Below are 27,656 nucleotides of genomic sequence, written 5' to 3'. Positions count from 1 at the left end.
TAATTTAAATAATAAATAAATAAATAACTAAATAAATAAATATATAATTTTTTTTTTTTTTAACCTGAGAATGATCAAAGCATCAAGACAGCAGCTGCTTGAAAGACTTGAATTGACAAACTCCTATAAATCATGGCATGTTGGGAATATCACCATGTTTAAAGAAAGAAACTCCGAGGTTTTGCACCAGTTTCCAGTCCTCTGACAGCTCCAGGAAGTTACAAGGAGGAAAATCAATTTTCTTTCCTGTTTTCTAAAGCAATATGAATCCAGTAATGGTTGATATTTAGGAGCAGGAGGAAGCAGGAAGATAAAATATTAAGAGGAGTAAAACAGTTCTGGATGCTGTGACTCGCTTGTGATTTATTTTTCTTCCTCACAGACAGAAAACATCGACAGAAAATTGATTCTCAGTGAGGTTCCCTGTCAGAAGAAATGTGCAAATTCTGATTTTTGGACTCTCTTTGGGCAGGCAGCAGCGAGCTCAGCACACCCTGATCTATAAATTACAGACAGCCATGGCTTTTGATGGCCCACATGAAAATGTTTGGAATGAGCAGCTTTCAGCATCAAAAAAGGGAAAATATTGCTGTAGAAACCCCAAACCCCCAGCAAAAAGGGCAGAGGTGAGAAACCAGTCAGTGCCCCAGGATCCACCAGGGGACGGGGAGAAATCAAGGCAGTGTGGAACTACAGAGAGCTGAAATGCTGAATTCCACCAATTCTTTGTGATGTTCAGAACCCAGCTCAGCTTCCAGAGGCTGAGGGAGCAGCCAAATCCTCCTGGAAAATCCAAACCTTGCCCTGAGATGCCCTGGAGCTGTGGTGGCTGTGCCAGCTCTGCAGGGACACCGGGTCATGACGAGGGGACAGCAGAGCCCAACAGCCTGGGAAGTGGGAATGGAGCCCTTGGCTCCTCAGCATTTCCTACTCATCTTTGATTAACACATGAAAATGTTTGGAATGAGCAGCTTTCAACATCAAAAAAGTGGAAATATTGCTGTAGAAACCCCAAACCCAGAGCTGTGCCAGCTCTGCAGGGACAGCAGGTCATGGTGAGGGGACAGCAGAGCCCAGCGTTCCAAATGCCAGCCCAAAAGTGGAGTGAAGCCCTTGGCTCCTCAGCATTTCCTACTCATCTTTGATTAACAAGAATGGGGGAAATTAGGAGGGGAAAAGCAGAGGAATTGATGTTTTCATGGGCACCAGGTAAAATTCCCCCTGCCAGGAGGTGAATGCTCAGACAAGGAGTGGTTTACAGCCAATGCCCAAATTACCCCTGCCCAAATACCACTTAAGCTTCGGCTTAATTTGGCTCCTGGGAGGTTTTTACAGGTGCTTGGCTCATTGCTTGTGGCCTCTGAATTAGGGTTGAGCATCTTTGGGTTAAATTAAGGAGAAAAACGGGGAGGATTTAGCACTTGGTACTTAGGGGAGGGGATTTCTGCTCCCACTCAGCAGGAAAACAAGGGAAGAGCAGAACTCCTCCCCAGGATAGTGCACAGACCCAGAATAAATCCTCAGCCCCTTCCACTTGTCTGACTCTGGAGAGTTCAGGGTCGGTTTTTCCCTTGGAGGGAGGGAAACAAGGAAACAAAGAAACCAACCAAACAAACCAACCCCAAACAAACCAAACCATTTCTCTGTAGAATCACAGGACCCCAGGATGGTTTGGGTTGGAAGGAACCTTAAACCCCACCCAGTGCCACCCCTGCCATGGCAGGGACACCTTCCCAGGGTGCTCCAAAACCCATCCAGCCTGGCCTTGGGCACTTCCAGGGATCCAGGGGCAGCCACAACTGCTCTGTGTCACCTTCCCAGGAAATAATTCCTTCCCAATATCCCATCTAAACCTTCCCTCTTTCAGTTTGAAGCCACTCCTCCTTGTCCTGTCACCCCGGGCCATTGCAGAGATTCCCTGGCTGGGCTCAGTTCCTGCACAGGAAGGTCACAATCAGGTCACCCCAGGTCTCTTCTGCAGAAAAAGGCTGAATAATCCTCATTTCTCATCATCCTGGAGCCTCCTCTGGCCTCGCTGCCACAGCTTCACGTCCCTCCCGTGCTGGGGTGGCACTGCGGGGGAGGTGACAGGGATGTGCCGGGACACCGAGGCAGATTCGGGCTCATTTTGGGGGGAATTTGGGGAATTTTTCAGGAATTAGCGCAGGAACCGCTGAGCGCACAGAGTCGTGCGCCCTCTCCCGGCCTGCCCGGGAAGTGCAGCCAGCGCGCACCGCCCCCGAGAAAAGCAAATTAAAGCAAATTTAAACCATTTGTGCAAATTTAAGCAAACTTTATCAAAATCTGGCACCGATTTACCTCCCTCCCTGCGGCTTCAGGTCCTTCCACCGCTCATGCTCGTCCTGCTTCATCCAAGACATGTAAAGAACACAGCAAAGCTCATCAGGCAGAGGCAGTGCGTCCTCCTTACCCCAAAATGCTTTAGAAACATTCCCACTTTTACTTCGAAACCTGGAGGAATTGGACAATCTGAGCACTGGGATCAGCCCCTGTGAGTTAAGAAATGTGGCCTCCCTGTGCTAAATAAGCTCCAAACTTTCTCCTGGCTGTCTTTCCTCACAGAGGATCCAAATTGGTCTCAGTTCCGGTGAATAAATGTGAGACATAATAATCCACATTATTTTTCCAGGCTGATCTTTAGGAACCAGCACAACACTCACTCATTCTCCCCCCTCATCTGTGGCTGTTGTGACACACCAGGGCACACGTGACAATCCCAGCCCTCAGGTATGTTCCTCTCAGGACATGCCACGTCTTGCAGGGCACAGAGCAGGATTTGGTTTTGGAGCCCTTGCCCAGAAATTCAGCCTGGGTTCACATCTGGGCTCTGTTCCTGGGACCTTTTCAGCACAGCCAAGTGACAAAACACCAATTTTGTCGTGACAGGTGACCCCAGCTAACAAGGAGGATTCCAGCTGTCCAACCACCTCCTGCTGGCTCATGAAAAACAAGAGATTTGTCTTTTTTACAGTGCTCCTCATCCTTGTTTGTAACTGGCCAAAAAAAGCTCTTCAGCTGACAGACTTAATGGAATTTTGGCCACAGGACTTTAACTTCAAGTTTGCCCTTTGAACTTGGCAGCTCCCCACGCGTGGTGTGCCAGCAGCAAATCCTCTGTCAATCCTGAGCCCCAGAAGTGTCCTCAGAGACTTTCCCAGCTCAGCTCCTCGGCCTCAGAGCACATCCCTCCGCAGGCAGATGTGTCAGGACAAGCACCCCGTGAGGAGCAGGGTTCCCGGTGCTTTGTTGCCAAACACTTCTCTCATTTGCATTTCTAACGTTCCTCCCCAGGCAAAAGCCATCACGGTTTACAGAAGGCAAAAACTGCCCAAATGACCCAGATTAACGTCCTGAATCACAAACCATCGCTAAAAGCACACGGTGCTTGCTCTCATGGATCTGTGAATTGTGGGATGCACATCCCTGCTTCCATCCAGCACTGGGTTAGAGATCTCAGTGCCCAGTTCAAACCTGCAGAAGGGTGAAATGTGCTGGGTTCACACTTTGCAGCTCACTGCTTTTACCCACAGAGCTGATGGCGTGTGAGCACACCCCTGGAAGGCATTTCCCCATCCCCAAGGCCATTTCCCATCTCACATCCCCCAATTCCAGGCTGAGCAGCCCAGCTGGATGTCAAATACTCTCCCATTTCCTCTCCATCACCCTGCTCTGGCTCTTTCCCAGGACAGAGGGGAGGATCTCAGTGCTGGGTGTCACCCAATGTAAGTTCTCTGCACACAGCCAGCTCCCCCTGCTCTGCTCACTTTGGGAAACCTCCAGCACTCTCAGACGTAGGGAAAGGTTGATATTCCAGGACAAAACCCAGCTCTGAGTACATCAAGGAGCAGAAACTGAACACGAAACCTTTCCAGACCCACTCCTGCACCTTGCGCAACGTCCCAGGGTCAAAGAATGCCGTGGAAAAAGACCAACACACACAAACTGTGGAGTGGGAGCAGCCTGAGGAGCTCTGATACTGAAATTCCTGGGAACTTGATTTGAATATCAATTATTCCTGCTTTATTGAGGTCATAGATGATGTCCTTTGGATTTTCCCCTCCGCTGACAGCCTCTCTCTGTGGTTTGATAAAGTTGATTGATCATCTCCATCCACATGTCCTATCTCTGACCACAGCTTGAGTCATTCACTGGTGGCACCACTCAGTACCTCCAATGGATTTAAAGTTTATGGATTACATAGAATTCGAGACCATCACAGCAAAGATTAAAGGTATCACATGAATTACCAAACGCTGTTGATCAGCACATTTAGGTGGATGACAGCAAAGTTTTCCCCAAATAACATGAATCTACAGAAGACCATTCCCATGTTTCACTCAGCTCTTCATCAGCTCAGCCTCAGAGGTGAAGAAGCAGCTTTACCCCCAAGTGATGAGACCAGCCAGGTACCAGAAGTGTCACAAATGTCATTACCACTCCTACCTGGCAGCTGGTAATTGGTGCAAGACAAAGCTAGAGCTGCTCAGGTAAGTGCCCTGCTGGACAAGCACCAGGAAGTTCATTCACTTCTCCCAGCTCAGCATGAAGGTGGAAAACACACGAAATACAAGGCAAGGATTCCGAGTGAAGTCCAAGCTCTGAAGCTTCAAAGAGCACCACTCCACTAAATCCCTGCCAGCACCCAAATGGGGCAGGAATTCGACCTGGAGGGGCCTCAGGCGAAGAGAACATCACCTGGGCAGGTGAGGCAGAGTGTGCAGAGCCCTCCTTCAGCCCAGGATCCCCAGGGGAGCCCGGAGCTGGAAAGTCTCTGGAGGAAACTCCTTGCTTCCAGCAAGATGAATAATACACCTGTTCCCTACTTGTGAGCAAACACTACAAAGGAATAATTAGAACCTATCTGACCTGAAACCCACATGCCCATTACTGTGGTATTTTTCCACCTACTCCAGGTGAAACAGAAGATGGGCTGGACCTGGAAGGGGAGGGGTGGAGTGGCAGCCCAAGATGCTGATTTATAAAGCAGCAGCAAGCAGAGCTCTGTCTCCACAGCCTTGGGACAGGGAGCTGGTCCTGCCTGAAGGATGCCGAGGTGGGAGCAGCATTCCAGCTAACACCTGCTGGAACAGGAGAGGGACCCACCACCTCGGGGAGCTTCTGCACTCCAGGACTGCTCTGAGCCACCACAGTCCCCAGCTGGGCTTGGGCTTTTCATCCAGAGATTTTTGGCTTTTGATCCAGAGGCTTTGGCTTGGCTGCTTCCCTCCATCAGGAAAGGAATAAACTCACCAAGATGGTCAAGGTGGGTACAATGCCCAAGGAGCTGCCCCTTGTGCTTCTTCTTAAGTTTTAGTTTGTGAATCTATGCTATAAGTACAGGCTAAGTGAAAAACTGAATCAGTACCAGACACTCCTGGGCATTAACAGTTTGCATTCTTGGGAAGAATTCCTGGACTGGCTGAGCTAAAAATCTGAGCCAAAATCTGAGATTTTATGAAATTCTGAAGGTTAAAGGTTAACATGTGTAATGCTTACAAGTGAGATTTTACTAACTTCATCCAATTTCTTTCTTTTTCTCTTCCACTTGCTAAGTTTTCCCAGCAGAGAGCTGTTGCCTTCCCTGGTTTCTGTGCTCTACAGGGATTTGAAAAGCTGAACAGATTTTTTTGGGCTGGAGAGTTAAAGAGAGGAGGAGGAAGAGGAGGAGGAGGAGGAGGAAGGTGATGAGAAAAATTCCCAATAGATAAAACAGACTGTGAATCTTCAGCATGGCAGAAATAAAATCAGGATTGATAACAGGCAAGCCCTGTCTCTGGGATGTGCATCACCAAGCAAAATCAAGGGTTTAGGAGTAATATTTTAGTCTTTACAGCCCTCAAACTGCTCAGCAGCTCTTTGCTTTCCCCTCCATCAAGAGCCAATGTCAAGATTTAAGCACTCCTTTGCTTACAGGACAGCTGAGGATAAGATGCCAGTTATGAGTTCAGAACAGGGTTAAATAATAAGACACCCCAGTTATTCTAATTTTTTCTTGCTGTTTCCTTTATTTGAGCTTTCTTTATGTTATGGAGAGCTCTTCCTTCATTGCTGTGAGGTCTCTCAGGAAGCCAAGCCCTGGCAGAGCCCCTCTGTGCTCTGTCCCACCAGGGGGAACACCCAGGGGGCTCTCCTGAACTCCTGGTGTTTAATCCATAAGGAAACCTCTGGAATGGGGTCACCCAGGGGGGCTCTCCTGAACTCCTGGTGTTGAATCCATAAGGAAACCTCTGGAATGGGGTCACCCAGGGGGGCTCTCCTGAACTCCTGGTGTTGAATCCATAAGGAAACCTCTGGAATGGGGTCACCCAGGGGGGCTCTCCTGAACTCCTGGTGTTGAATCCATAAGGAAACCTCTGGAATGGGGTCACCCAGGGGGCTCTCCTGAACTCTGGTGTTGAATCCATAAGGAAACCTCTGGAATGGGGTCACCCAGTGGCTCTCCCAAGGCCTGGTGTGCCATTTCCAGGAGGATTTGGGAGCAGGAACGTTGCCATGAATCAGTGGCACGGGAGGGAAGTTTGCCCTGCACAGTGCAGAGTTAACCCAGGGTTTGGAAACAGCACAACTCCCGAGTTATCACTGAAAGCAAAACATTGCCTGAGGTGAGCAGCCTCCCTGGGTCAACAGCTCCCTGTGCCCAGTGCTCCACTGCCAAAAAAAGGGAATTGTTGGCTAAATCCCTGCCAGGTCTGAGCTCTGTGTGGGCAGAAACAGAGCAGCTCCTCCTTGGCATTCAGTCTGGGGCTTGCCTCTGTTCCTCACTTTGATTCAGTGCAAATATCTATTTCTAAGTGTGTATTTCTAATGTATATTTCTAATTGTAATTGAAATTTGGATCTTGAAGTTCTGGCTCTGAAAAGCTCCAGGAACAAGCAAGTTCTCAATGGATAATTTCCCCCTCCCCTTTCCTTTCACAAATATTTTGCTTTTCCACTGATCTCTTCTTGGAGCTGATAAATGAATTATTAATTTTCACTGCTGACGTCCTGGGCAGTATTTTCCTGCACTTGTTTCAGATCATAAGCTGCAGGAAGTGTTGTACATCCCTAAAGCAATCCCTGCAATTTGCACCTGATGAAGTCCTGACTACAATCACATAACACAAACTGGATGGATCTCTGGATAAGACAGGAAAAAACACCTTAAGTAGCCAGGAGAAAGTGACAGTAGAAATTTGCAAGTCGTCTAAAAAAGTAGAGGTGCAAAATTTTGACTTTTTTGTGGTCTTTTACAGAAAAGGTCAGATGTTTACTCGGTTGAGATCTATGGCACAAAAGATCTGCATAAAACAGAGATTGAGGATGAAGAGGAGAAGCACAAAGACCAAAAAGGCAACAAGAAGAAAAAGAAGGCAGAAGATCTTAAGAAAGAACTGGACCTGGTGAGTGTTGCTGAGCCTCCATTACACATTCCATGAAATCCAGGGAGTGTCCTGTGCTGAAAATCCTGGCACAGGGAAGGATTTGCTTCCTCACCCTCCTGGAGTGTGCCAGAAAAACCCCGTGCAAGATTAATACCTAAAATGAGAGGATGAATCTGGTGTAATTAAGGCACCAAGGGTACAGAACATTATCTGCCCAAAAAGGAGCCATTCCCCAGATGGAATCACTGCCATCAGTATTCCTGACAACTTGCACAGCCAGCCAGGAGTCAGAGGAGAGGCAGAACCACGGCATTGTGCTCCAGAGATTGCAGAGCTGAGGGCAGGGCTCAGCTTTAAACTCAGGGGGTTTCACCCAAACCAACTGCTCTGGCCTTCAAGAAATCTGGGTTTTCCTCCTGGCTCTCCACTGACCTGCTGGCTGCTCTTGGAAATGTTGCTTCCTCTCCACACATTCCAGTTTCCCAATCTGGAACATGAGGGTAATTATGCTGACCTCTTTTTGGGATTGCTGTGAGAGCAGCTCAGAGGAGAGGCTATTTACAGGCTGGATGGCATTTCAAAGCCCAAAGAACACCAAAATAAGGGATTGATTCCATGATTCTCTCACCCATTCTCCCAGCACGTTTCCAAGATCTGCCCAGCAGCAGGTAAATATTTCTGTCTGTGTTGCCTTTGCCACGGGGGCATGTAACTCCACTCCCGTGTTTCTAAAGAGAAACCAAAGCACAGACAGGAGAATTGACTCACCCAAGTACCCATGAATCACTCTGAGAAAACAATTGGGAGATCTCTCAAATTCTTGGCTTCTAAATCCCAGTTCAGCACAAGATATAATTAGGCCAGTGATACCACAGAGGTGTCACTGCAGGCCAAGGACAAGAGCTTTGAGATTTCCCTCTCCCACACCCTTTTCACCTGTGCTTAGAACCTGTTGCCTCTTCCCACCAGGCTGAGGAGGATCTTTGACGTTCCCCAGCCTGGCAATCAAGGGCAGAGGTTGCTGTCACACACACTCTGAGCCCTGCAGCGAGCAGGCTGACAGGATTTATCCAAAAGGAGCACAGCCCCTCGTGGCAAGCAGCAGAAACATGAACACAGCACCCTGCTCTTGTGACAGATTTGCTGGAGGAGGGAGCTATTTACAAAAGCACTCTGCAAATCCAAAGGAAAAAATTCTCCTCTTCCAGTGGAAGATATTTACTTATCAATGCAGATTGGTCTAATTAATGAAACTGAGGTGTCACACAGGCAATTTCATCTGTTCCCAGATCCAGGCAGTTTGGAAATGAAAATTGCAGCAGTCTGATGCTGTGCTCACTGTCCTTTTCTGTCTCTCTTGGGGTGCAGGATGACCACAGGCTCAGCACCTCGGAGCTGGAGATGAAGTATGGTACCAGCATTGACAAAGTAAGTGCACGGGGCTTCCTTAAGGAGCTGCCTCAGGCAGTGCCTCTGGCCTCCCCAGAGCTCCCAGGAGCAGGAATTTCAGTATTAGATGTGTCTGGGTGCCTGCAGTGATGCTCCCAGTAAAGCCTAAACCAGCAAGCCAACGAGCACTGCCCTGGATTTAAAGTGGAGTTTCTCTCGAGCCTGAAGAAAGCTGAGCTACTGCTTTGACATCCAAAATGGGACCTCGGGGTTTTGCACCAGGACCTCAATTTTTCTAAAGCTGTTGTCTGATCTTTTGATTTCACCACAATTCACTTTTCACTGTGGCAGTTTATAGCCAAAGACTGCTTGGATTGAGCTGATTTTGAAGGAAAATCTCAATTTGAGAAACTACACCCGAATCCCTTTGACACCTGACACTTGAATATCAAAGCACTGAAGGTGGCCAGAGCCCAGACAAGAATTTCAAGAACCTCCTGAGCTGCAAACACCTTGTGGAAATGCAGAAGCAGCAACAAAAAAATGTCAGTTTTCCCCTGGCTTTCCAAACACTTGGTCCAGGTATATTTGATTGATAACCAACAGAATGGAAACTCCTGATGGATGTGGCCCCAAATTCAGTGCTCCAGAAGAAATAAGAAATGGCTGTTTCTCCACAGCTGATAATTAATAGCAGCCACTCTGAAACCAGGAGGTTTGGAAATCAGAGTTGCAGCTGGTGTGTGACACAAACAACCTTGAAAGAAACAGCAGCACGGGTTTTTTGTTCTGATCTGGGGTAAAAATCTGTGATTTCATTGTGAAAGTGTGAAAAAACAGCAGCACAGGCATTTTGTTCTGTGCTGGGGTAAAAATTCCTTTGTGATTTCATTGAGAACATTTGAGAAAACAGCAGCACGGGTTTTTTGTTCTGATCTGGGGTAAAAATCTGTGATTTCATTGTGAAAGTGTGAAAAAACAGCAGCATGGGCATTTTGCTGTGAGCTGGGGTAAAAATCTCTTTGTGATTTCACTGTGAATGTGTCACCTCCTTCTGCAGGGTCTCTCAAGTGCAAGAGCAGCAGAGATTTTGGCTCGGGACGGCCCCAACGCGCTCACTCCTCCCAAAGCCACCCCAGAAATCGTGAAGTTCCTCAAGCAGATGATCGGGGGCTTCTCCATCCTCCTGTGGATCGGGGCTGGCTTCTCCTGGATCTCCTTTGGCATCCAGCTGGCGCAGGGGGTGGACTCAGCCTTTGACAACGTGAGTGGATGAGCGCCCACCCCGCCAGCGCGGGCTCCCACCACGGCCAGGGGGATTTAAGTACTCCCCAGTTACTCAGTAACTACAAGGAGGCCTCTTGTGCTCACCAGACTCTCCAGCTGCCAAACACTTCTGATAAAAGCTCAAACACTGCCGCACCACTCGCCCAAAGAGTGCCTGGGCAAAGGTTTGACAGCCACTGGGCATAGTCACAGTTCTTGAGAATTCTGAGAGGTACAAATGTCTGAAGACTTTAGACTCTGACTTCAGTCAGAGATTAAGAGTCTCTGATTAATTCCCCTTTGAGTTATACTCTGCTTTTTATTCTTTAATTTTTTACACTGTAATCAGGATTGTGTCAGTTCAGAGAAGAATTTTAGATTATTAAAACCTTTTTTATACATGCACAAAAAAAGCTTTAATTGATCATTTGCAGGCCAACGCCCTAAACCTTTTCTTAACCTGTCTTTCAGCCTGGCCAAAACCTCATTTTAAAACAACACAATTCATTCTAACAGAGGAATTGCTGAAAACTTGTCTTAAATTAACCAGATTATATCTTTTATTGATCAGCTCTACCTCGGAGTAGTCCTGGCTCTGGTTGTCATCCTCACTGGCATCTTTGCTTATTATCAAGAAGCCAAAAGCACAAACATCATGGCCAGCTTCAGCAAGATGATCCCACAGGTGAGAACCACGGCTCCTTTCAACTGAGGCCAAAATTCATCCCAATAAAGCAGGAGAAGCCCAGCAAGCCAACTTGAATTTATCTCTTGGCAAATGACCCAGATAAACGTCCTGAATCACAAAAGCACACGGTGGTTGCTTTCATGGATCTGTGAATTGTGGGATGCACATCCCTGCTTCCATCCAGCGCTGGGTTAGAGATCTCAGTGCCCAGTTCAAACCTGCAAAAGGGTGAAATGTGCTGGGTTCACACTTTGCAGCTCACTGCTTTTACCCACAGAGCTGATGGCGTGTGAGCACAACCCTGGAAGGCATTTCCCCATCCTCAAGGCCACTTCCCATCTCACATCCCCCAATTCCAGGCTGAGCAGCCCAGCTGGATGTCAAATACTCTCCCATTTCCTCTCCATCACCCTGCTCTGGCTCTTTCCCAGGACAGAGGGGAGGATCTCACTGCAGGGGATGGCACAAAGGTCATTTTTGTCCCATTTCTGTCTTCCAGCAAGCTCTTGTCCTCAGGGATGCCGAGAAGAAGGAGCTGCCAGCAGACCAGCTGGTGGTTGGGGACATTGTGGAGATCAAGGGTGGGGACAGGATCCCTGCAGACATTCGCCTCATCTTCACTCAGGGTTGCAAGGTAAAAAGGGCTTGGAAGAGCCAAGCAAAGAGGGAAAACAGAGTCTGGAGTGATTTATTACATCGGAGGAATTTCTCCACAGCTAGTATGGGTAATTAGAGCTCTGACTGGACATCACTAATGAAGTCAGAGAGCAGAAGCCTGAATGTGATGCTGAGCTCCTCTAGGACTGACACCTCCCTCCCTGAACATCCAAGAAGTCCATGCCATGTTCTGGCTCTGCTCTTTGCCAGGACAGGGCAGATGCACCAATACACAACTGAGAGTTTCCACTGGAGGCAGATCCTCAAACCTGTGGGGTTTTCTCAGGCTGCTGCTGAAAGTCCCACTGACAGACACACAGCACTGGCTGACCTGAATCCCCACAGAGATAGGTCCTGTCAGGGCCAGCAGCAGCTCAGAGAAGAGGCACTGAGAGATGTTGATGTCACTGATTATGGATGAAGCTGTCACCTCCCGGGCTGGACACCTCTGTGTACTGCTGACTTTAATCTGGGCCTGTCTCCCTTTCATTAAAGGTGGACAATTCTTCACTCACAGGGGAGTCAGAGCCACAGTCCCGCTCCTGTGACTTCAGCCACGAGAACCCCCTGGAGACCAGGAACATTGCCTTCTACTCCACCACCTGTGTGGAAGGTGAGCTGATCCTGAAACTGGGCATGGAAATCCCATTTTATCTTCTTTATCTCTTTCTCCACTGGCTCCAGCCACGTTTATCATCCTGTGTGCACACCTTTACATCCTTTTATCCTTTTTTCTAGTTAATCTTTGATCTCTATTCAGCAGCTTCAGGGGAGCTGAACGTTTCTCATTTTTATTATTTATCAGCATACAGAGAGCAGGGCCCCCAAAAAGGCGCCTGCACAGGGACTGCTTAGTCCTGCTAACTCATTTGAGCAATTCTGCTTTGAGGAACTTGAGAGAGGTTTCATTTCCCACATGAATTTTGACCTGAGCAGATTAAAGTGTGACCTTGGGGGTGGTCACCCTTAGCATTTGTTCCAACATGCATCGTGTTGGAACATGCTGCACCAACGAGCGGATTGATTTGGGTTTGAACTGACCGCGGCTTCCTCACAGTTTTTCCATCAATACCTGCTGGAATGTCAGGCTGCAACTTCCTCTGAGGGTTTTTTTGTGTGCCCTGGAGGTGACAGCTTTTTGTCCCTGCAGGCACTGCCACTGGCATTGTCATCAACACCGGGGACCGCACCATCATCGGCCGCATCGCCTCCCTGGCCTCGGGCGTGGGCAACGAGAAGACGCCCATCGCCATCGAGATCGAGCACTTCGTGTACCTGGTGGCAGGGGTGGCCATCTCCATCGGGGTCCTCTTCTTCATCATCTCCGTTTCCATGCGCTACAAGATCCTGGACTCCATCATCTTCCTCATCGGCATCATCGTGGCGAACGTGCCCGAGGGGCTGCTGGCCACGGTGACGGTGAGTCCTCGCTGGGGCTCTCTGCTTGCCTCTGCAGCTCTGGGCTGGGCTGGCTTTGGAGAGGGGTGAGGGTTCAATTCGTTTGGTAATTCTGGTGTAACTGAGTCACTCATCTTAAACCCAGCTGGGGTTTAAGTTCAAGTGCTGCTCTGTCTCGATGGCTGCCGAGTACAATGACGTGACTCATTTCCCCACCACCCGCTCCCACTTGGAAGTGGGGACATTGTACTCTGAAAGTCACATGAAAACTCCACTTTATTACCAGTTGTCCAGCACTAAAATCCCTGCCTGAGAAACAGCTCACCTGCTCAGCACTGCTGGCTCCAAAGCACCCCAGCAGCAAACAATGAAGGGAATCATTGTGGGATTCATGGAGCTGGTGACCAGCAGCTCCTGCCCCTTGCAGGTTCTTCCATCCCAAACAACCTCTTGGCTGATAAGACATCCTTATTTCTATCAGCAGACAGCAGGTTCCTATCAGCAGCAAATCTACCTGTGCTAGTCACAGCCAAACCTCAGATTCTAAATTAAAAATTGAAAAGGGGAGAAAAAAAAATGCACTGCAGCCAACAAAAAATGAAAAATTTAAACTATTCTCTTAAAAACCCCACAAAAGATCTGCCAGGGGAATGCAATCTCGTTACACCTGTGTGTAGCCACACCTTGGTGACAGCTGGACCCCTTCCCTCCTGCCAGGTGAGCCTGTCCCTCACGGCCAAGCGCATGGCCAAGAAGAACTGCTTGGTGAAGAACCTGGAGGCCGTGGAAACCCTCGGCTCCACCTCCATCATCTGCTCCGACAAGACAGGAACCCTCACCCAGAACAGGATGACTGTTGCCCACCTCTGGTTTGACAACCAGATCTACTCAGCCGACACCAGTGAAGATCAAACAAGTAAATGGGAAAAGGGGGGTGTGGGAAGGGCCACATACCTGGATCCATCCCAGGATGCTCATTTTTGGTGGCTAAATCAGACATATCTTCCTTCTATGCATGGAAATCCCTCCTCAGCCATGTGGAGATGCAAAAAAAGGAATTAATATTGGATTCCACTCACAGGAAGTGAACCTGAAGGTGGTTCTACTCCAGAACCTTTTGCCAAGAGTACATTTAGTAGAGAATTAAGCAAACAAACATCATCCAAGCCCCTTTGCCAGCACTGCTGGAGGGAAAATTTATATAATTCTTTTTTTTCCATAAAAGAAGCTGTCAAAAATGAATTTTTTCTGCAAAGAAGTCAGTTCTGTTTTTTCACTGTTGAGATTTTAGTTGTGTCACGCAAGGTGTTAAAAGATGCAATGTGTGTTTTGCTTCTCTCAGCCCAGCCCTTTGATCAAAGTTCCCCCTCATGGACAGCGTTATCAAAAATTGTCACTCTCTGCAACCGGGCGGAATTCCGGCCAGGACAGGAAAATCTCCCCATCATGAAGGTACTGCTGACTTCACACCAGCTTATTTCCCTTCCTCTGAAAAAGCAATTTTCTCTGTTTGGCTTTAACAATCTCCATTTTACCAGTAAGTTCCTACTGACAGGGTTTCACCTCTGTACACTCACACAAAAAATTTAACTCAGGATAAAAAAACCCACAGAGCCAAGAGCACAGAAATGCAGATTATCCTGAATTGGAGGAGATCCACAATCCCAACTGCTGGCCCTGCACAGGAGAGCCCCAAGAGCCCCTGTGCATTGTCCAAACCCAACTGTGCCTGCCAGGAAAAAGGCAAGACAACTGGCAGGAACAGTAATTACTGCACTGTTAATTTATTATAGCAAAGGTAAACATGCCTTAATTGATGTCTTTCCACATGACTGCTTGAAGGTAGTAAATTGTACTGACTGGGCTACCAGGACAAACCTGCTGTTTACTCACCAATGCCATCCTCAAATTAATTTGGATTTGTGCCTCAGCTCACCTGTAGTGCCCTGAGTGTGACCCCAAATCCTCTTTACAGTTTGCTGTGGCTCAGTTCTAACTCCAAGAGCAAAGCAGACACCTCCAAATTCTATTTTAATATTTTTCCAAGATAACCTGAACATAAAAATGGAGATTCCTTGTTGCTGAAGTGTGCAGCATGCCATGGAATTGTGGAAATGTGAAAGTGAAATGTTTTCTTCCTTTGTGCCCACAGAGGGTCGTGGTTGGAGATGCCTCTGAGACAGCTCTGCTGAAATTCTCTGAGGTCATTCTGGGGGATGTGATGAGCATTAGAGCACAGAACAGGAAAGTGGCTGAAATCCCTTTCAACTCTACCAACAAATTCCAGGTGTGTTTGTTTGGTTTTTTTTTGGAAATTGTGCCAGATTGTTTCTATTGCTGGGTCTGATGCAGCAATGGGTGACCTGGAAGCCTTAATGGGGTAATTCAAAACAGAGGAAATTCAAGTTATAACAAATACAGTTCATTCCACTTGATGGAAATCATGATTTCTTCATGGAAAAGAACATTAATCCCATGGGAATCTAGAAGGAAATGAGGACAATTTGAGCTCTTCCAACCCCTCTCCTGTTTGTGGCACAGCTCTCCATCCATGAGACTGATGACCCCCACGACAAACGCTTCCTGCTGGTGATGAAAGGTGCCCCAGAGAGGATTTTGGAGAGGTGCAGCACCATCATGATCAACGGCAAGGAGGAGCCTCTGGACAGCGAGAAGGCAGAAGCTTTCCAGACAGCCTACATGGAGCTGGGGGGCATGGGGGAGAGAGTGCTGGGTGAGTGCCTGGGAAAACGGGGTAAAACACGAAAATGGGCTAAAATCCAGCTGAAAAACCTGTGAAATGGGGTTTAAAGTTTTGGCATGCCTGGAAAAATGGTTAAATGCTGGAGTCCCAAGGGCAAGAGCAAAGCCTCTCCTCTCTCTCCCACATTGTCCTGCCCATCTCATCAACCTGAACACCTTTTCAGGTTTCTGCCACTTGTACCTGCCTGAGAAGGAGTTTCCAGAGAGCTTCCAGTTTGACACAGATTCCATGAACTTCCCAACCTCCAGCCTGTGCTTTGTGGGGCTCCTGTCCATGATTGACCCACCTCGTTCCACGGTGCCCGACGCTGTCTCCAAGTGCCGCAGTGCTGGCATCAAGGTGAGGATTTTACAGAGAAAAAACACAATGGGTTCACTACAGAAAGACTCCTTATAATTATTTTAGGTGTTATTTAATGTATTTAAAATTTAAGATCTTCCACCACATCGTCACTAATTATCTTTCCAGCAACAACTACCAAAAACCTTAACCTTAGTTAAGAATATTGTATAATTTCAATTTAGAAAGTCCCCAGAGACAAAACATTTTAATTTCAGTGAGAATCAGACTATAGGAACTGCACAAACCCCTCAAACCTGGAAATCCAAATTTGCAAAAGCTCAGATACTCTCTCATCAGATCCATCTCTAGAACACAGAACCCACAACAGCTGGAATGAATTGCTTGTAAACAGAATAAGGTGATTGATAGAAACAGTTCTAGAGAAGGCATCAGGGCACTGCTTTGAACATTTATCATTTATTATTCAAGTGAAACCTGAAGCAGTAGTTCCCCTAATTTCACTCCCTGTGGACCCACAAGTTAACGAAGCAGAGGCAAAATCTCTCTAAATCTAGGAAAATCTTATTTGGAATTACACATCTAGATGAGAAGAATCCCAAACCCCAACCCTGATGAAATTTTCTGTAGCCTGAAGACAGATCTGGCAACTTTTCTTTGGGAAAAGCAAGAAAAGGCTTTGCCTTATCTGTCAGGACACCTCAGTCACAAGATCCATTTTAAGATGCAATATCCTAACAAACCCTCCCCACTGAACATACCTAATATAGATCCTTATATAAGGGCTCCTTTATTCTGCATTATTCTAATCTGGCTGCCTGTGACGAGTTCTTCCACCAGAGCCCTGATAAAGCAGCCTCAGGAAGAGAGGCAGAGCCCAGATGTTGATACAGAGCTGGGCAATTACCGCCCCTAATCTCCCTCTGCTGTGCACACAGCACTGCTCTGATCCCAGAGTGCTTCCTGCCCCTCAAAACCGGACATTTCCCCTTTTCTCCCTCCACCTTTGGCCATTTGGCACTCCCTTGTCCCTTGCTCAGGTCATTATGGTCACTGGCGACCATCCCATCACGGCCAAGGCCATCGCCAAGAGCGTGGGCATCATTTCAGCCACCAGCGAGACCGTGGAGGACATTGCCAAGCGCCTCAACATCCCTGTGGAGCGGGTCAACAGGAGGTGAGAGCCAGCAGAGCCTGGCAGCACCCAGGGCTTCATTTCCCTGCTCCCTCCACAGTGATTTTATTCTACATCCCTGCTGCTTTCTGCTTTTTTTATGACACATTCCCACTCTTGAGTCATCTCCACCCAAATGTGTCCACTCGGTGGTTTTCATCTCTGCTGCCCGTGAAGAAAATCTGGTGAATTATTCTTTGCACATCATGTGGAAGTCACTGTCACTGCCTGTTTGACTAAACACACACACACAAAGAGCAAAATTCAGCATCACACGACCCAGTTTGGACCATCAGCCCAAACTCCTCCTTCCCCCCTTAAATGGGGAAAAAATAGCATCACAGGGGAAGGATAAAAGCTCTTTGCAGAAGTGATGTCTTCCTCTGCTCCTCCCAGTGAGAGGCCTCTTTAAAATGCATTTTCTGAAGCTTCAATGAGACCCCTCTGTATCCAGAAGTGTCTGAGATCCACTCTGGGTTTCTGCAGTGCCTTTCATTCAACTCCTGCTGATTAACAACAAACGCCTCTGCAATTAACTCAATTTGCCGCTTTCCCGCCATCCAGCTGCACGCCCATCCCACCAGAGCACTGAAAATCTGAACATTCTAATCTGAAAATTCACCCTGCCCTGCCCGTGGCTCTTGCAGGGAAGCCACAGCAGCTGTGGTGAACGGGATGGAGCTGAAGGACATGAGCTCGGAGCAGCTGGACGCCATCCTGCGCGAGCACGCCGAGATCGTCTTTGCGCGCACGTCGCCCCAGCAGAAGCTGATCATCGTGGAGGGCTGTCAGAGGCAGGTGAGGCAGGCGTGGCAAAGGTCACACACACACACCAGGGCTGAGAGGCTGGGAGCCAATTCCCAGAGCTCCCTCAGCTCTGTTTATAGCCTTTTCCCCGTGCCAGAACATTATCTAACAGATTGCCACAAACGCTGCCTGGACTCAATCCAAGCCGCTCAAATTCCTGCTGCAGACACAGCTCCTGGGGACAAAATGAGCTTTCCCTGGGTTTGGAGCTGTAGCCAGAGCATGGATTGTCCCTGGCACTCTGAGAAGCACAAAAAGCCTCCTGTGCCCTGGCTGGGAAGGAGAATTCCCTCGGGAATTCTTTAAACACAGATAAAAGCAATGCTGCTGCCACATCCTCTCCTCTTATCTCCTGGGGCTGCTCAGAGCCATGTCCTGCTGCCCACAGGAATGTTTGGGAGTGGAACTGGTTAGTGGCAGTGCTGGGTGAGCAGGTGAACTCACAGCTCTTTTCCAGCCTAGATTATTTGTGATTCTGAGGTATGAACCCCACAGAACACCAGAGTATGATTTATGTACCACCAAGTCTTATCTGTGTTACTTCCCAGGGCTGTAAATCAGGCAGCAGGATTTAAAGAGAGTTTGTCCCATCCATGGGCAATATTATGTAAAGCAGCCTGGAGTGCAGCCAGCACAGGAGGAAAAAAAAAATTAAAAAAATCACAGAGCTTTGTAAAAGATGAAAATTGCCATCAAAAGACTGTCTACTCAAAAATGACATTTTCCAAGTAGATTTTGTGAATTAAAGCCACACTAGTGCTGTGACTGGACTTTGTAAAGAAGATGTGTCATAAGATATTAGTTTATTTTTGTAGTCGTGCCAGCACTGAGCTTCCCAATCAGCATTTTATCAGCTCTTTGGGTTTAAGCCTGGAGGGCTCTACAGAGAGTAAAAAAAAAAGAGATAAAACTTTCCAGTTTGATATGGTTTTTATTTTTTGAATGGTCTCTGTTAGGCACACGGTGGGTAAACGTGTTCTGCACTGCTCAGACTCCCACACTCCTGGCAGATTTGGCTCTTTAGGGATGAAAAGGAACACCCTCCCCCAGCCAGGCTCCAGCTATGTTTAGCACTGAGAGCTGATAAGCCTTTCTGTACATGGCATTATTTATAGGTAGTGACACTGTGCTCAATCCCCCCAGGGACAGGAAATTCAGCATTTTATTAATCAGTTTGTCCCCACTCTGAACACCCTGCCTTGAACCAAGCCAGAAACTTCAGCATCAGCCAGAGCAGAGCCTGGAGCTGCAGGAGATTTCAGGAAGATAACAAAGAAGCTGAGTTGGATAATCAGAGTTTTCCATCTTTTGGATTAGTGGAGAAATCTCAGCACAGCCTGGGGATGGCCAGAAGCTGTTGGCATAGAATGAGGATGGGCTCCAACTCAACAGTTACATAATTTATGAATCAGATGAAGCCTGGCTGTTTCTGCAGCACTTCATTAAGAAAAAACCAAACCAGGATATTTTGTGTTAATCAAACCTCCCCCAGATGTCAGAAGTGAACCTGGCTCTGCTCAGACAGGGATGGACCACGCTCACAGAGCAGACATGCAAATCTTAAATCCTCTTTATACCCAACTGTCAGACTAATTGCATTTGAAATGCATCTAATTGAGCTGTCCACTCTTTAGGAAGCAGGGAATCACATCCCTGAATTTTCCAGGTCTCTACTCTAAAGGGGACCACACAAAACTCTGAGCTTGCCCAGCACCCTCCTGACCCCTGGCTGTGTTTGACGTGGGTACAGGGAGGATTCAGAACTCCCTGCCAGCATTTTTCTGTTAGAAATTGAAGGATTGGTGCTGGCAGGATCCACCCCCTCCTCCCAAACCCACATCTGGATGCTTTTGTGTGTTCCAGGGAGCCGTGGTCGCCGTGACTGGAGATGGAGTCAACGACTCCCCTGCCCTAAAAAAGGCAGATATTGGGATTGCTATGGGCATTGCTGGCTCTGATGCAGCCAAAAATGCAGCTGATATGGTCCTGCTGGATGATAACTTTGCTTCCATTGTCACAGGAGTGGAGGAAGGTAAAGAGAATGTTGTTTCCCACTTTCTGAGCTGGAAGCTGTTGGCAGGGCCTCCTGATCTTTCTCTCTCCTCTTTCTGGATTTGTGGATTTGCTATTTGGGAAAGCTGGGAATGAATTCCATTTCTACACATGACAATCAGAGAGTAAGGAAATCACCTCCCTCTCCCACTCATACTCAAGATTTGCTGTCTCTGTTTGATCAAGAATCAGATAAAAGCACTTCCTGACTTGCTCCAATGCAGTCTGCAGCCTCACAAAGATAAAAATTATTTTCTCCACCTTTTCCCTCTATTACTTTCTCACACATCACCTTCACTGTGCTCCACCTAAGACAGGAGCGCTCATCCCACTCTTCTTTCACTGTACAGAGCTCGTGGTTTCCATCACAACCACAGCATTTTGGGCAATGAGGCTTTTCCCCTCAAACTGCCTCATCAAAAGAAGTGTTTAATCACATTTGAGTTTTCAGAAGGCTCTAAGGGAGGGGAGCTTAAAAAACCCAACAAATCCAAATTACAAAATGCATGAGGAAACACATGAGGAAAGCAGAAATAAGCAGTGAATGTTTCCACCTCATTTGGTTAAATTTGAACTCCTTTTTTTTTTGATAAAAATTCCCTTTGACAGAAGAATTTTCTCTTCCCCCAGGCCGCCTGATCTTTGACAACCTGAAGAAAACCATTGCCTACACCCTGACCAAGAACATTGCTGAGCTCTGCCCCTTCCTCATCTACATCATTGCCAGCATCCCAATGCCCATTGGCACCATCACCATCCTCTTCATCGACCTGGGCACCGACATCGTGAGTTGGGAGCTCCAAAGTCATCTCCTGCCAGGGAGAGGGCTGGGGGTGGAGGCTCATCCTGAACAGGGGATTCTGGGGATTTATCCTACAGATGAGAAAGGCAGCCAAAAAAGGAATTAAAAACAGACAGGTAGAGAGAAAGAAGAGTCAAAAAACAACAACAACCTGCAGAAGGGGAGGAGAAAGCAAAGACATCTGATGCAGGCTAAAATCAGCAGTGAACAATTATCTATAATAATAATATCAAGATATATATAATATCACATAATATAATACATAATATAATATAATGTATAATAGTAATATAATATAATATAATATAATATAATATAATATAATATAATAATATAATATAATATAATATAATATAATATAATATAGTTTAGATATATAAAAATATATATAAATATATATATATATATAAATAATCTTGTGTTTTAATCAAGAGATCAGAGAGATTTCTGCACTCACACCTGATATTCCATCCAGCCCATCCTAAAGGACCTAGAAGACCCTTTAATTTTAAATTAATGTTAAATTATTGTTAAATTCCTCTAGCCTTTTGTATTGATCACCAGACCCATGCATGTTTCAGATTTCCCCCAAACGCTTTACAATTAATAGGAATTAATTAACCATTAGGAATCCACACAGATCCTCTTCTCCTCTGTTCTGCCAACATTCAGCAGAACCATTTGGCAACTGCAAATTGCTGCTGAAGCCCTGAGAATCAGGCAAATGCTGCCCCCAGCCCCTGAGGGTTTGTTTCTCTTGCAGATCCCCTCGGTGGCTCTGGCTTATGAGAAAGCTGAGAGTGACATCATGAACAGGAGACCCCGGAACAAGAGGAGAGACCGGCTGGTGAACCAGCAGCTGGCTGTGTACTCCTACCTGCAGATTGGTGGGTTGGCCTCCCAAACCCTCTCTTGTGTCAGCAAAGCAAGACTCAAGCTGGTTCATTTAAAAAAAACCCTGATTTTAGGAGCTGAAACTCAGCCCTTTCCTCTGCAAACCCACCAGCCCCCTCCCACTGCTCATTATTCAGCAATAAAATGAAGTTTTATCTACAGAGGGCAGGAAATGCACAGCACCAAAACTCTCAGGCTACTTCAGCATGTTTCATGCATCCAGCACATCCCCCAGTGCTCCTCAATTTCGGTTTTTCCTCATTCCTGCCCCTTTGTTTCTGCAGGAATCATGCAGTCGGTGGGGGCCTTTGTCACCTATTTCACAGTCTATGCTGAGCAGGGGTTCCTGCCCTCCACGCTGCTGGGAGTGAGGGTGAACTGGGAGAGCAATGCCATCAACGACTTTGAGGATTCCTACGGACAGCAATGGGTAAAGCAGCCCTGAAAATTCCCTGCCCACCTGCTCGCTTCAAAATTCCCCCAAAATAAAGGGATAGGGAATGCAAATGAGGCTTAAATGCAAAAAGAATTAGTTTTCATCTCATGTTCCCTCAGGAGAGACTCTTTAGGGCTTCCTGCCACACAGCTCCTTCATTCAGCTTCTGCTTTTTCATTCATTCTTCAACAATTTGCCACCTCCTCATCACAGCCCCTGCCGATGCACCTTCCTCTCTGCTCTGGGTGGTTAAACCCCCCAAAATCAATCCTCACCATCCCCTCCCAGCCCCTTGCACCTTCCTCTCTGCTCTGGGTGGTTAAACCCCCCCAAATCAATCCTCACCATCCCCTCCCAGCCCCTTGCACCTTCCTCTCTGCTCTGGGTGGTTAAACCCCCCCAAATCAATCCTCACCATCCTCTCCCAGCCCCTTGCACCTTCCTCTCTGCTCTGGATGGTAAACCCCAATAATCCACCAGCCTTCACCCCCCGCTGTGGAAACCCCAACATCCTCACATCCCCCCCCCTTGCACCTCCTCTCTGCTCTGGATGGTTAAACCCCCAAACAATCTCACATCCTCCACGCACTCCCTGCGGGGTAAACCCCCAAATCACCTCACCATCCTCTCCCAGCCCCTTGCACCTTCCTCTCTGCTCTGGGTGGTTAAACCCCCCCAAATCAATCCTCACCATCCTCTCCCAGCCCCTTGCACCTTCCTCTCTGCTCTGGGTGGTTAAACCCCCCCAAATCAATCCTCACCATCCTCTCCCAGCCCCTTGCACCTTCCTCTCTGCTCTGGGTGGTTAAACCCCCCAAATCAATCCTCACCATCCTCTCCCAGCCCTGCTGGTGAGCAGCACCTCTGCCAAGTCCTCTGCAGCCTCCCCCTCCCCTCTCTTCCCCTGCAGAATCACAAGGCACAGGAGGCATTGATCAATCCACACAAACACCCCTCACCCCCAGCTCGTGCTGCAGCCTCGTGACTCAGTCCCAGAATAAAGCTGGGCCCAAATCTGAGCATCCTGTGCCCAAATCTGGAGGAACCTTGCACTCACACCTTGGGCACTGCAATGAAGCCTCCCCTGGAGGTTTGCAGCAGCCTGGGGGAGGTGGGAGGGTGGCAATTAAAGAGGTTTTGGTGTTTATTTGGCCCTGCAGACCCACTACCAGCGCATGTACCTGCAGTGGACAGGCTACACAGCTTTCTTTGTCAGCATCACCATCCAGCAGGTGGCTGATCTGATCATCAGGAAAACTCGCAGAAATTCCATTTTCCGCCAGGGCCTCTTCAGGTGAGTTCAGCAGATGCACAATCCCAGGATGGTTTGGGTTGGAAGAGACCTTAAAGCTCATCTCACCCCACCTTCCACCATCCCAGGCTGCTCCAGCCTGGCCTTGGGCACTGCCAGGGATCCAGGGGCAGCCACAGCTTCCCCGGGCACCTGTGCCAGGGCCTCACCTGGGGAGAATTTCCCTCTGAGGGAAGGATTTTTCCTATCTAATCTAAACCTGCAGTTCCAGTTAGCCTCCTGCTCCCTTCAGAGGCAGGTGAGCTCAGTGATTTGGCCCTCTCACTTTCAGTCTTTGCACAAAGATTAAGCCTGGCCTTAAACAATCACAAATCTCAGGCAAATATTTTATTACACCTCCCCTCAGCCTCTTTTCTGCTTCAGGGTAGGGATTTTCTTTAAAGACATTGTGCTGGTTATTCTGAAAATGCACTAGCTTAAAACCAACTTTCCATTCATGAAAATGTTTACTAGGAAAAAAATGGGAGTTTCTTTCCCAGATTACTTTCTGAACTCCTTATCAAGAGATAGCAAGTCTGGACTTCCCTGAGATAACTTGAGGCTCTGGGGAGGGAGATACCAGCTGGCCAAACTCCCCCAGACAGTGCTGGCCTCCCTCTGCAAACCTCCAGTCCCAGGAGAATTCCAAATATCAGCTGGGCCAGAGGCCAGCAGCAGAGCTGGCATTCCCTGCGGGGTTGCTGATAGCAGAGCAATTCATTTTCCATCCTTTATCTGCACCTACAGGGCCTACACCTATGTGTGCTTCCTCCTTGCATTAACACCTGAGTCACCCTGAGCAGTTCCCAGGGCAGCAGGAGCCCTGAGGAGCTGCTGCTGGTGAATCCCACAGCTGGATTTGGGCTGGGAATGCTGCCAGGACTGGCAGGAGCACTTGGGGTACAGGACCAAGTGCTCCTGCACAGAGGTGCCCAGCCCAGCCCTGTGCCTGCAGAGCTCACCTGGAGCAGGGGTTGCAGGGATCCAGAAGGTTCCTGCAGGCACACAGGGGGTTAACTCTGGGGTCAGTTTAACCCTCCCACAGGGGGTTAAATCTGCTCTGTCACAGGGGGTTAACTTGGGTTAATTTAACCCTCCCACAGGGGGTTAACTCTGGGTTTAAATTAACCCTCTCACAGGGGGTTAACTATGGGGTTAACTTAAATCTGTCACAGATTTTTAACTCTCTCACGGGGGTTAACTCTGGGGTTAGTTTAACCCTCTCACAGAGGGTTAATTCAGCTCTGTCACAGGGGGCTAACTCTGGGGTTTAACTCTGTCACAGGGGTTTAACTCTGGGGTTAATTTAACACTCTCACAGGAGTTAAATCTGGGGTTAGTTTAACTCTCTCACAGAGTTAACCCAGCTCTCTCACAGAGGGTTAACTCTGGGGTTAGTTTAACTCTCTCACAGAGGGTTAACCCAGCTCTCTCACAGAGGGTTAACTCTGGGGTTAGTCTAACTCTCTCACAGAGGGTTAACCCAGCTCTCTCACAGAGGGTTAACTCTGGGGTTAGTTTAACTCTCTCACAGAGAGTTAACCCAGCTCTCTCACAGAGGGTTAATTCTGGGGTTAGTTTAACTCTCTTACAGAGGGTTAACCCAGCTCTCTCACAGAGGGTTAACCCAGCTCTCTCACAGGGGTTAACCCTGGGGTTAGTTTAACTCTCTCACAGAGGGTTAACCCAGCTCTCTCACAGAGGGTTAACTCTTCCTTTCTGTTTTTCCTGCAGGAACAAAGTCATCTGGGTGGGGATATTTTCCCAGATAGGAATTGCTTTGATTCTCACCTATGGCCTTGGACATGTTACAGCCTTGAACTTCACTCCACTCAGGTGAGCTCTGGTGGCACTGAGCTTCCCCTGCCCTCCTTGTCAGCAGCACCACTGCAGGAGAAATATTTTTAAAAATTCATTATATTCATCACTATTTCTTGGCCAAAAAGGCCATTATTGCCATAATTTCCAGATTCTCCTGCTGGATTTCCAACTGAGGATCCAAAAAGCCACTTGTGCAAAACCAACATTTCAATATTTCTTCCAGCATTTCCAAGGTTTTGATGAGCACAGCCAGCATTTAACTTTTATTTTAAATAGATCAGTCAGGTGATTTATTGCTGTGATAACACCAGGCAAAATTTCATTCTGAACAGGACCTGGAATTAATTAATCCAGGAGCCACTTAAGACTGGGAGGCTTTACAAGCTCATCATCAATTTGAGAGATTAATTAGGAGAAAGGAAAGAGGCCCAAGGGGGCAGGTTTGTTTTAGGGACATTGAACAGCACAAACACCCCAGAGCTGGAGCTGAGCTGTTCTCAGTTGTTTCTTTTGCCCACTCCCAGGTTCCAGTACTGGTTTGTGGCTGTTCCTTTTGCCATCCTGATCTGGGTCTATGATGAAATCCGGAAGCTGCTCATCAGGAGACACCCAGGAAGTGAGTGCACTGCTCCAGTTGAATTTTAACTGAATATTTTCATTTCATGTGTCTTTCCCCATCCTTTCACTCCCACCCCCACCTCAGCTGCCACTCGCAGGTGACTGCTGAAAAATGAACCATTTTTCTCCAATGATCACTTTTCCTTTTTGAGGAAAAAGAACCAATTGTTTTAAATTCTTATCCCCTCCCTTCTCCTGCAGGTTGGTGGGACAAGAACATGTATTACTGAGGAGTCTGACACAGGAGAGCTCCTTCCCCAGCTGGCCCAGCCTCTGCTGCTTTCAAGTCCTGTCTGTGCAATATCTGAGCATGGATCCACCCTGTGCTGGGGTGACGAGATTTCATGGATTCAATGAAGAAATAAGGACTTTAGAGGCTGAGAAATTACCTTCCACTGTACTGTAAAGCCTAGAAATTGAAATGCTACCTATTTTTGTAACTACTGCGGTTTTCCCTCGTTCAAAGATGGAGTTGGAGAGAACTCTGAGAGGAAAACAGTCCAAAGACAGGAATTCCCCACAATCCAAGGCATTAATTTGCACTGAAGGAGTTGTTTGTTGATTTTTGTGCTGGTAGAACTGAATTCCAAGGGAGTGCACACCGAGATCTGTCTTACCTTGCCACAGGCAATTGTGCTGTATAGGAATAATTTGATAATAAAACATTTTTTTTTCCAGAAAACTGTTCTCTGTCTTATTCTTTTTTTTTTTTTAATAAAGAGAATCTGAGTGGAATGCGGTCACAGAGGAAGAAGTGCAGCCCTGCTTTTGTTACCCCATTAACAGAGCAAACACTTGACCCATTCTGATAAAGGTGTCTTGAAAACCAAGCCATGTTGTGTTTTTTGAGTCCCCCAATGAAGGAAGGAAATGATGAATCTGACTCCATGTTCTTAGAGGGCTAATTTGTTATTTTATTATTTATATTATATCAAAGAATATTAAACTATACTAAAGAACAGAGAAAGGATACAGACAGAAGGGTAAAAAATGCTAAAGAAAAACTTGTGACTCTCTCCTCCAGAGTCTGACACAGCTGGGCCCTGAGTGGCCAAAAGGTCAAAACAATTCCCATGAAACCAATCAAACAATTCCCATGTGAGATAAACAATCTCCAACCACATTCCAAAGCAGCAAAACACAGGAGAGGCAAATGAGATAAAATTGTTTTCCTTTTCCCCTGAGGCTTCTCAGCTTCCCAGGAGAGAAATCCTGGGCAAGGGATTTTTCCAGAAAATGGGATGGTGAAAAAGCCACAACCAGACTGGGACACTTTGAGACCCCAGATTCAGTTCTGACTTCCCAAAGGTGCCAATCTCCAGGGCAAAATCGATATTAGAATTTAGAATCAGTTGGGTGCAGGTAAAGTTCTTTTCAAAAGGTCACTTCAGCAAGAAACAGTAGGTGCCACCTCTTGTTGAGACAAACTATTTCCCAATTTTAAAGCAAAAATAACCCAAAAATTATGTTGCTTTTTCACTTTTAAACACAAGTTTAGACCAGTTTTACAAAAGAAATGGGGCAGAAGGAGCAAAGAGAGAGAAAAACCAAGGGAAGGGAAAATGAGGAATGTTTCCCAATCTAAAGCCGTTCCCATAAACCTAAATTTAAATTTGTGGGATTTAAAATAAAATCTAAAATTTAATAAATTTAAATTCAGATCAAATCAAAATTCTGAAGTTAAATTTCCAGTCTAAAGCTTTTCCCCTCCCTGTTAGGAGACACTTTGCATTTTGTGACCTTCTTTCCCTCACATTAACGCCTGGCTGGGCATTAATTACCCCGAGTGTTAATTATCCCGGGGATCAGCGCTTTTCCCAGAGAGACACGAGGAAGAGGAACTGCCGAGGGAGGAGGAAGAGCGGCACAAAATGAAGCTGTCCCCAGCGGGCGGGCCCGCATTCCTGCCAAATGT

The 27,656-nt window shown here is 47.3% G+C and overlaps 1 protein-coding gene across 1 annotated transcript; it reads left to right on the top strand.

Annotated features, from left to right (window-relative positions):
* Window positions 1-5,024: 5,024 nt before the first annotated feature.
* Window positions 5,025-26,423, top strand: ATP12A (ATPase H+/K+ transporting non-gastric alpha2 subunit). Its single transcript, XM_009098746.4, has 23 exons — window positions 5,025-5,284; window positions 7,256-7,402; window positions 8,753-8,812; window positions 9,834-10,037; window positions 10,611-10,724; window positions 11,227-11,361; window positions 11,880-11,997; window positions 12,535-12,803; window positions 13,500-13,698; window positions 14,125-14,234; window positions 14,935-15,069; window positions 15,324-15,516; window positions 15,710-15,885; window positions 16,887-17,023; window positions 17,668-17,818; window positions 19,691-19,859; window positions 20,510-20,664; window positions 21,445-21,568; window positions 21,860-22,005; window positions 23,172-23,305; window positions 25,037-25,138; window positions 25,648-25,739; window positions 25,943-26,423. The coding sequence occupies exons 1-23, from the start codon at window positions 5,276-5,278 to the stop codon at window positions 25,969-25,971; spliced, it is 3,108 nt and encodes a 1,035-aa protein (XP_009096994.2). The 5' UTR covers window positions 5,025-5,275; the 3' UTR covers window positions 25,972-26,423.
* Window positions 26,424-27,656: the final 1,233 nt, after the last annotated feature.

Source organism: Serinus canaria, chromosome 24 (assembly GCF_022539315.1).
Source record: "Serinus canaria isolate serCan28SL12 chromosome 24, serCan2020, whole genome shotgun sequence".
Taxonomy (NCBI): domain Eukaryota; kingdom Metazoa; phylum Chordata; class Aves; order Passeriformes; family Fringillidae; genus Serinus; species Serinus canaria.
This window is presented reverse-complemented; position numbering and strand designations above follow the sequence as displayed.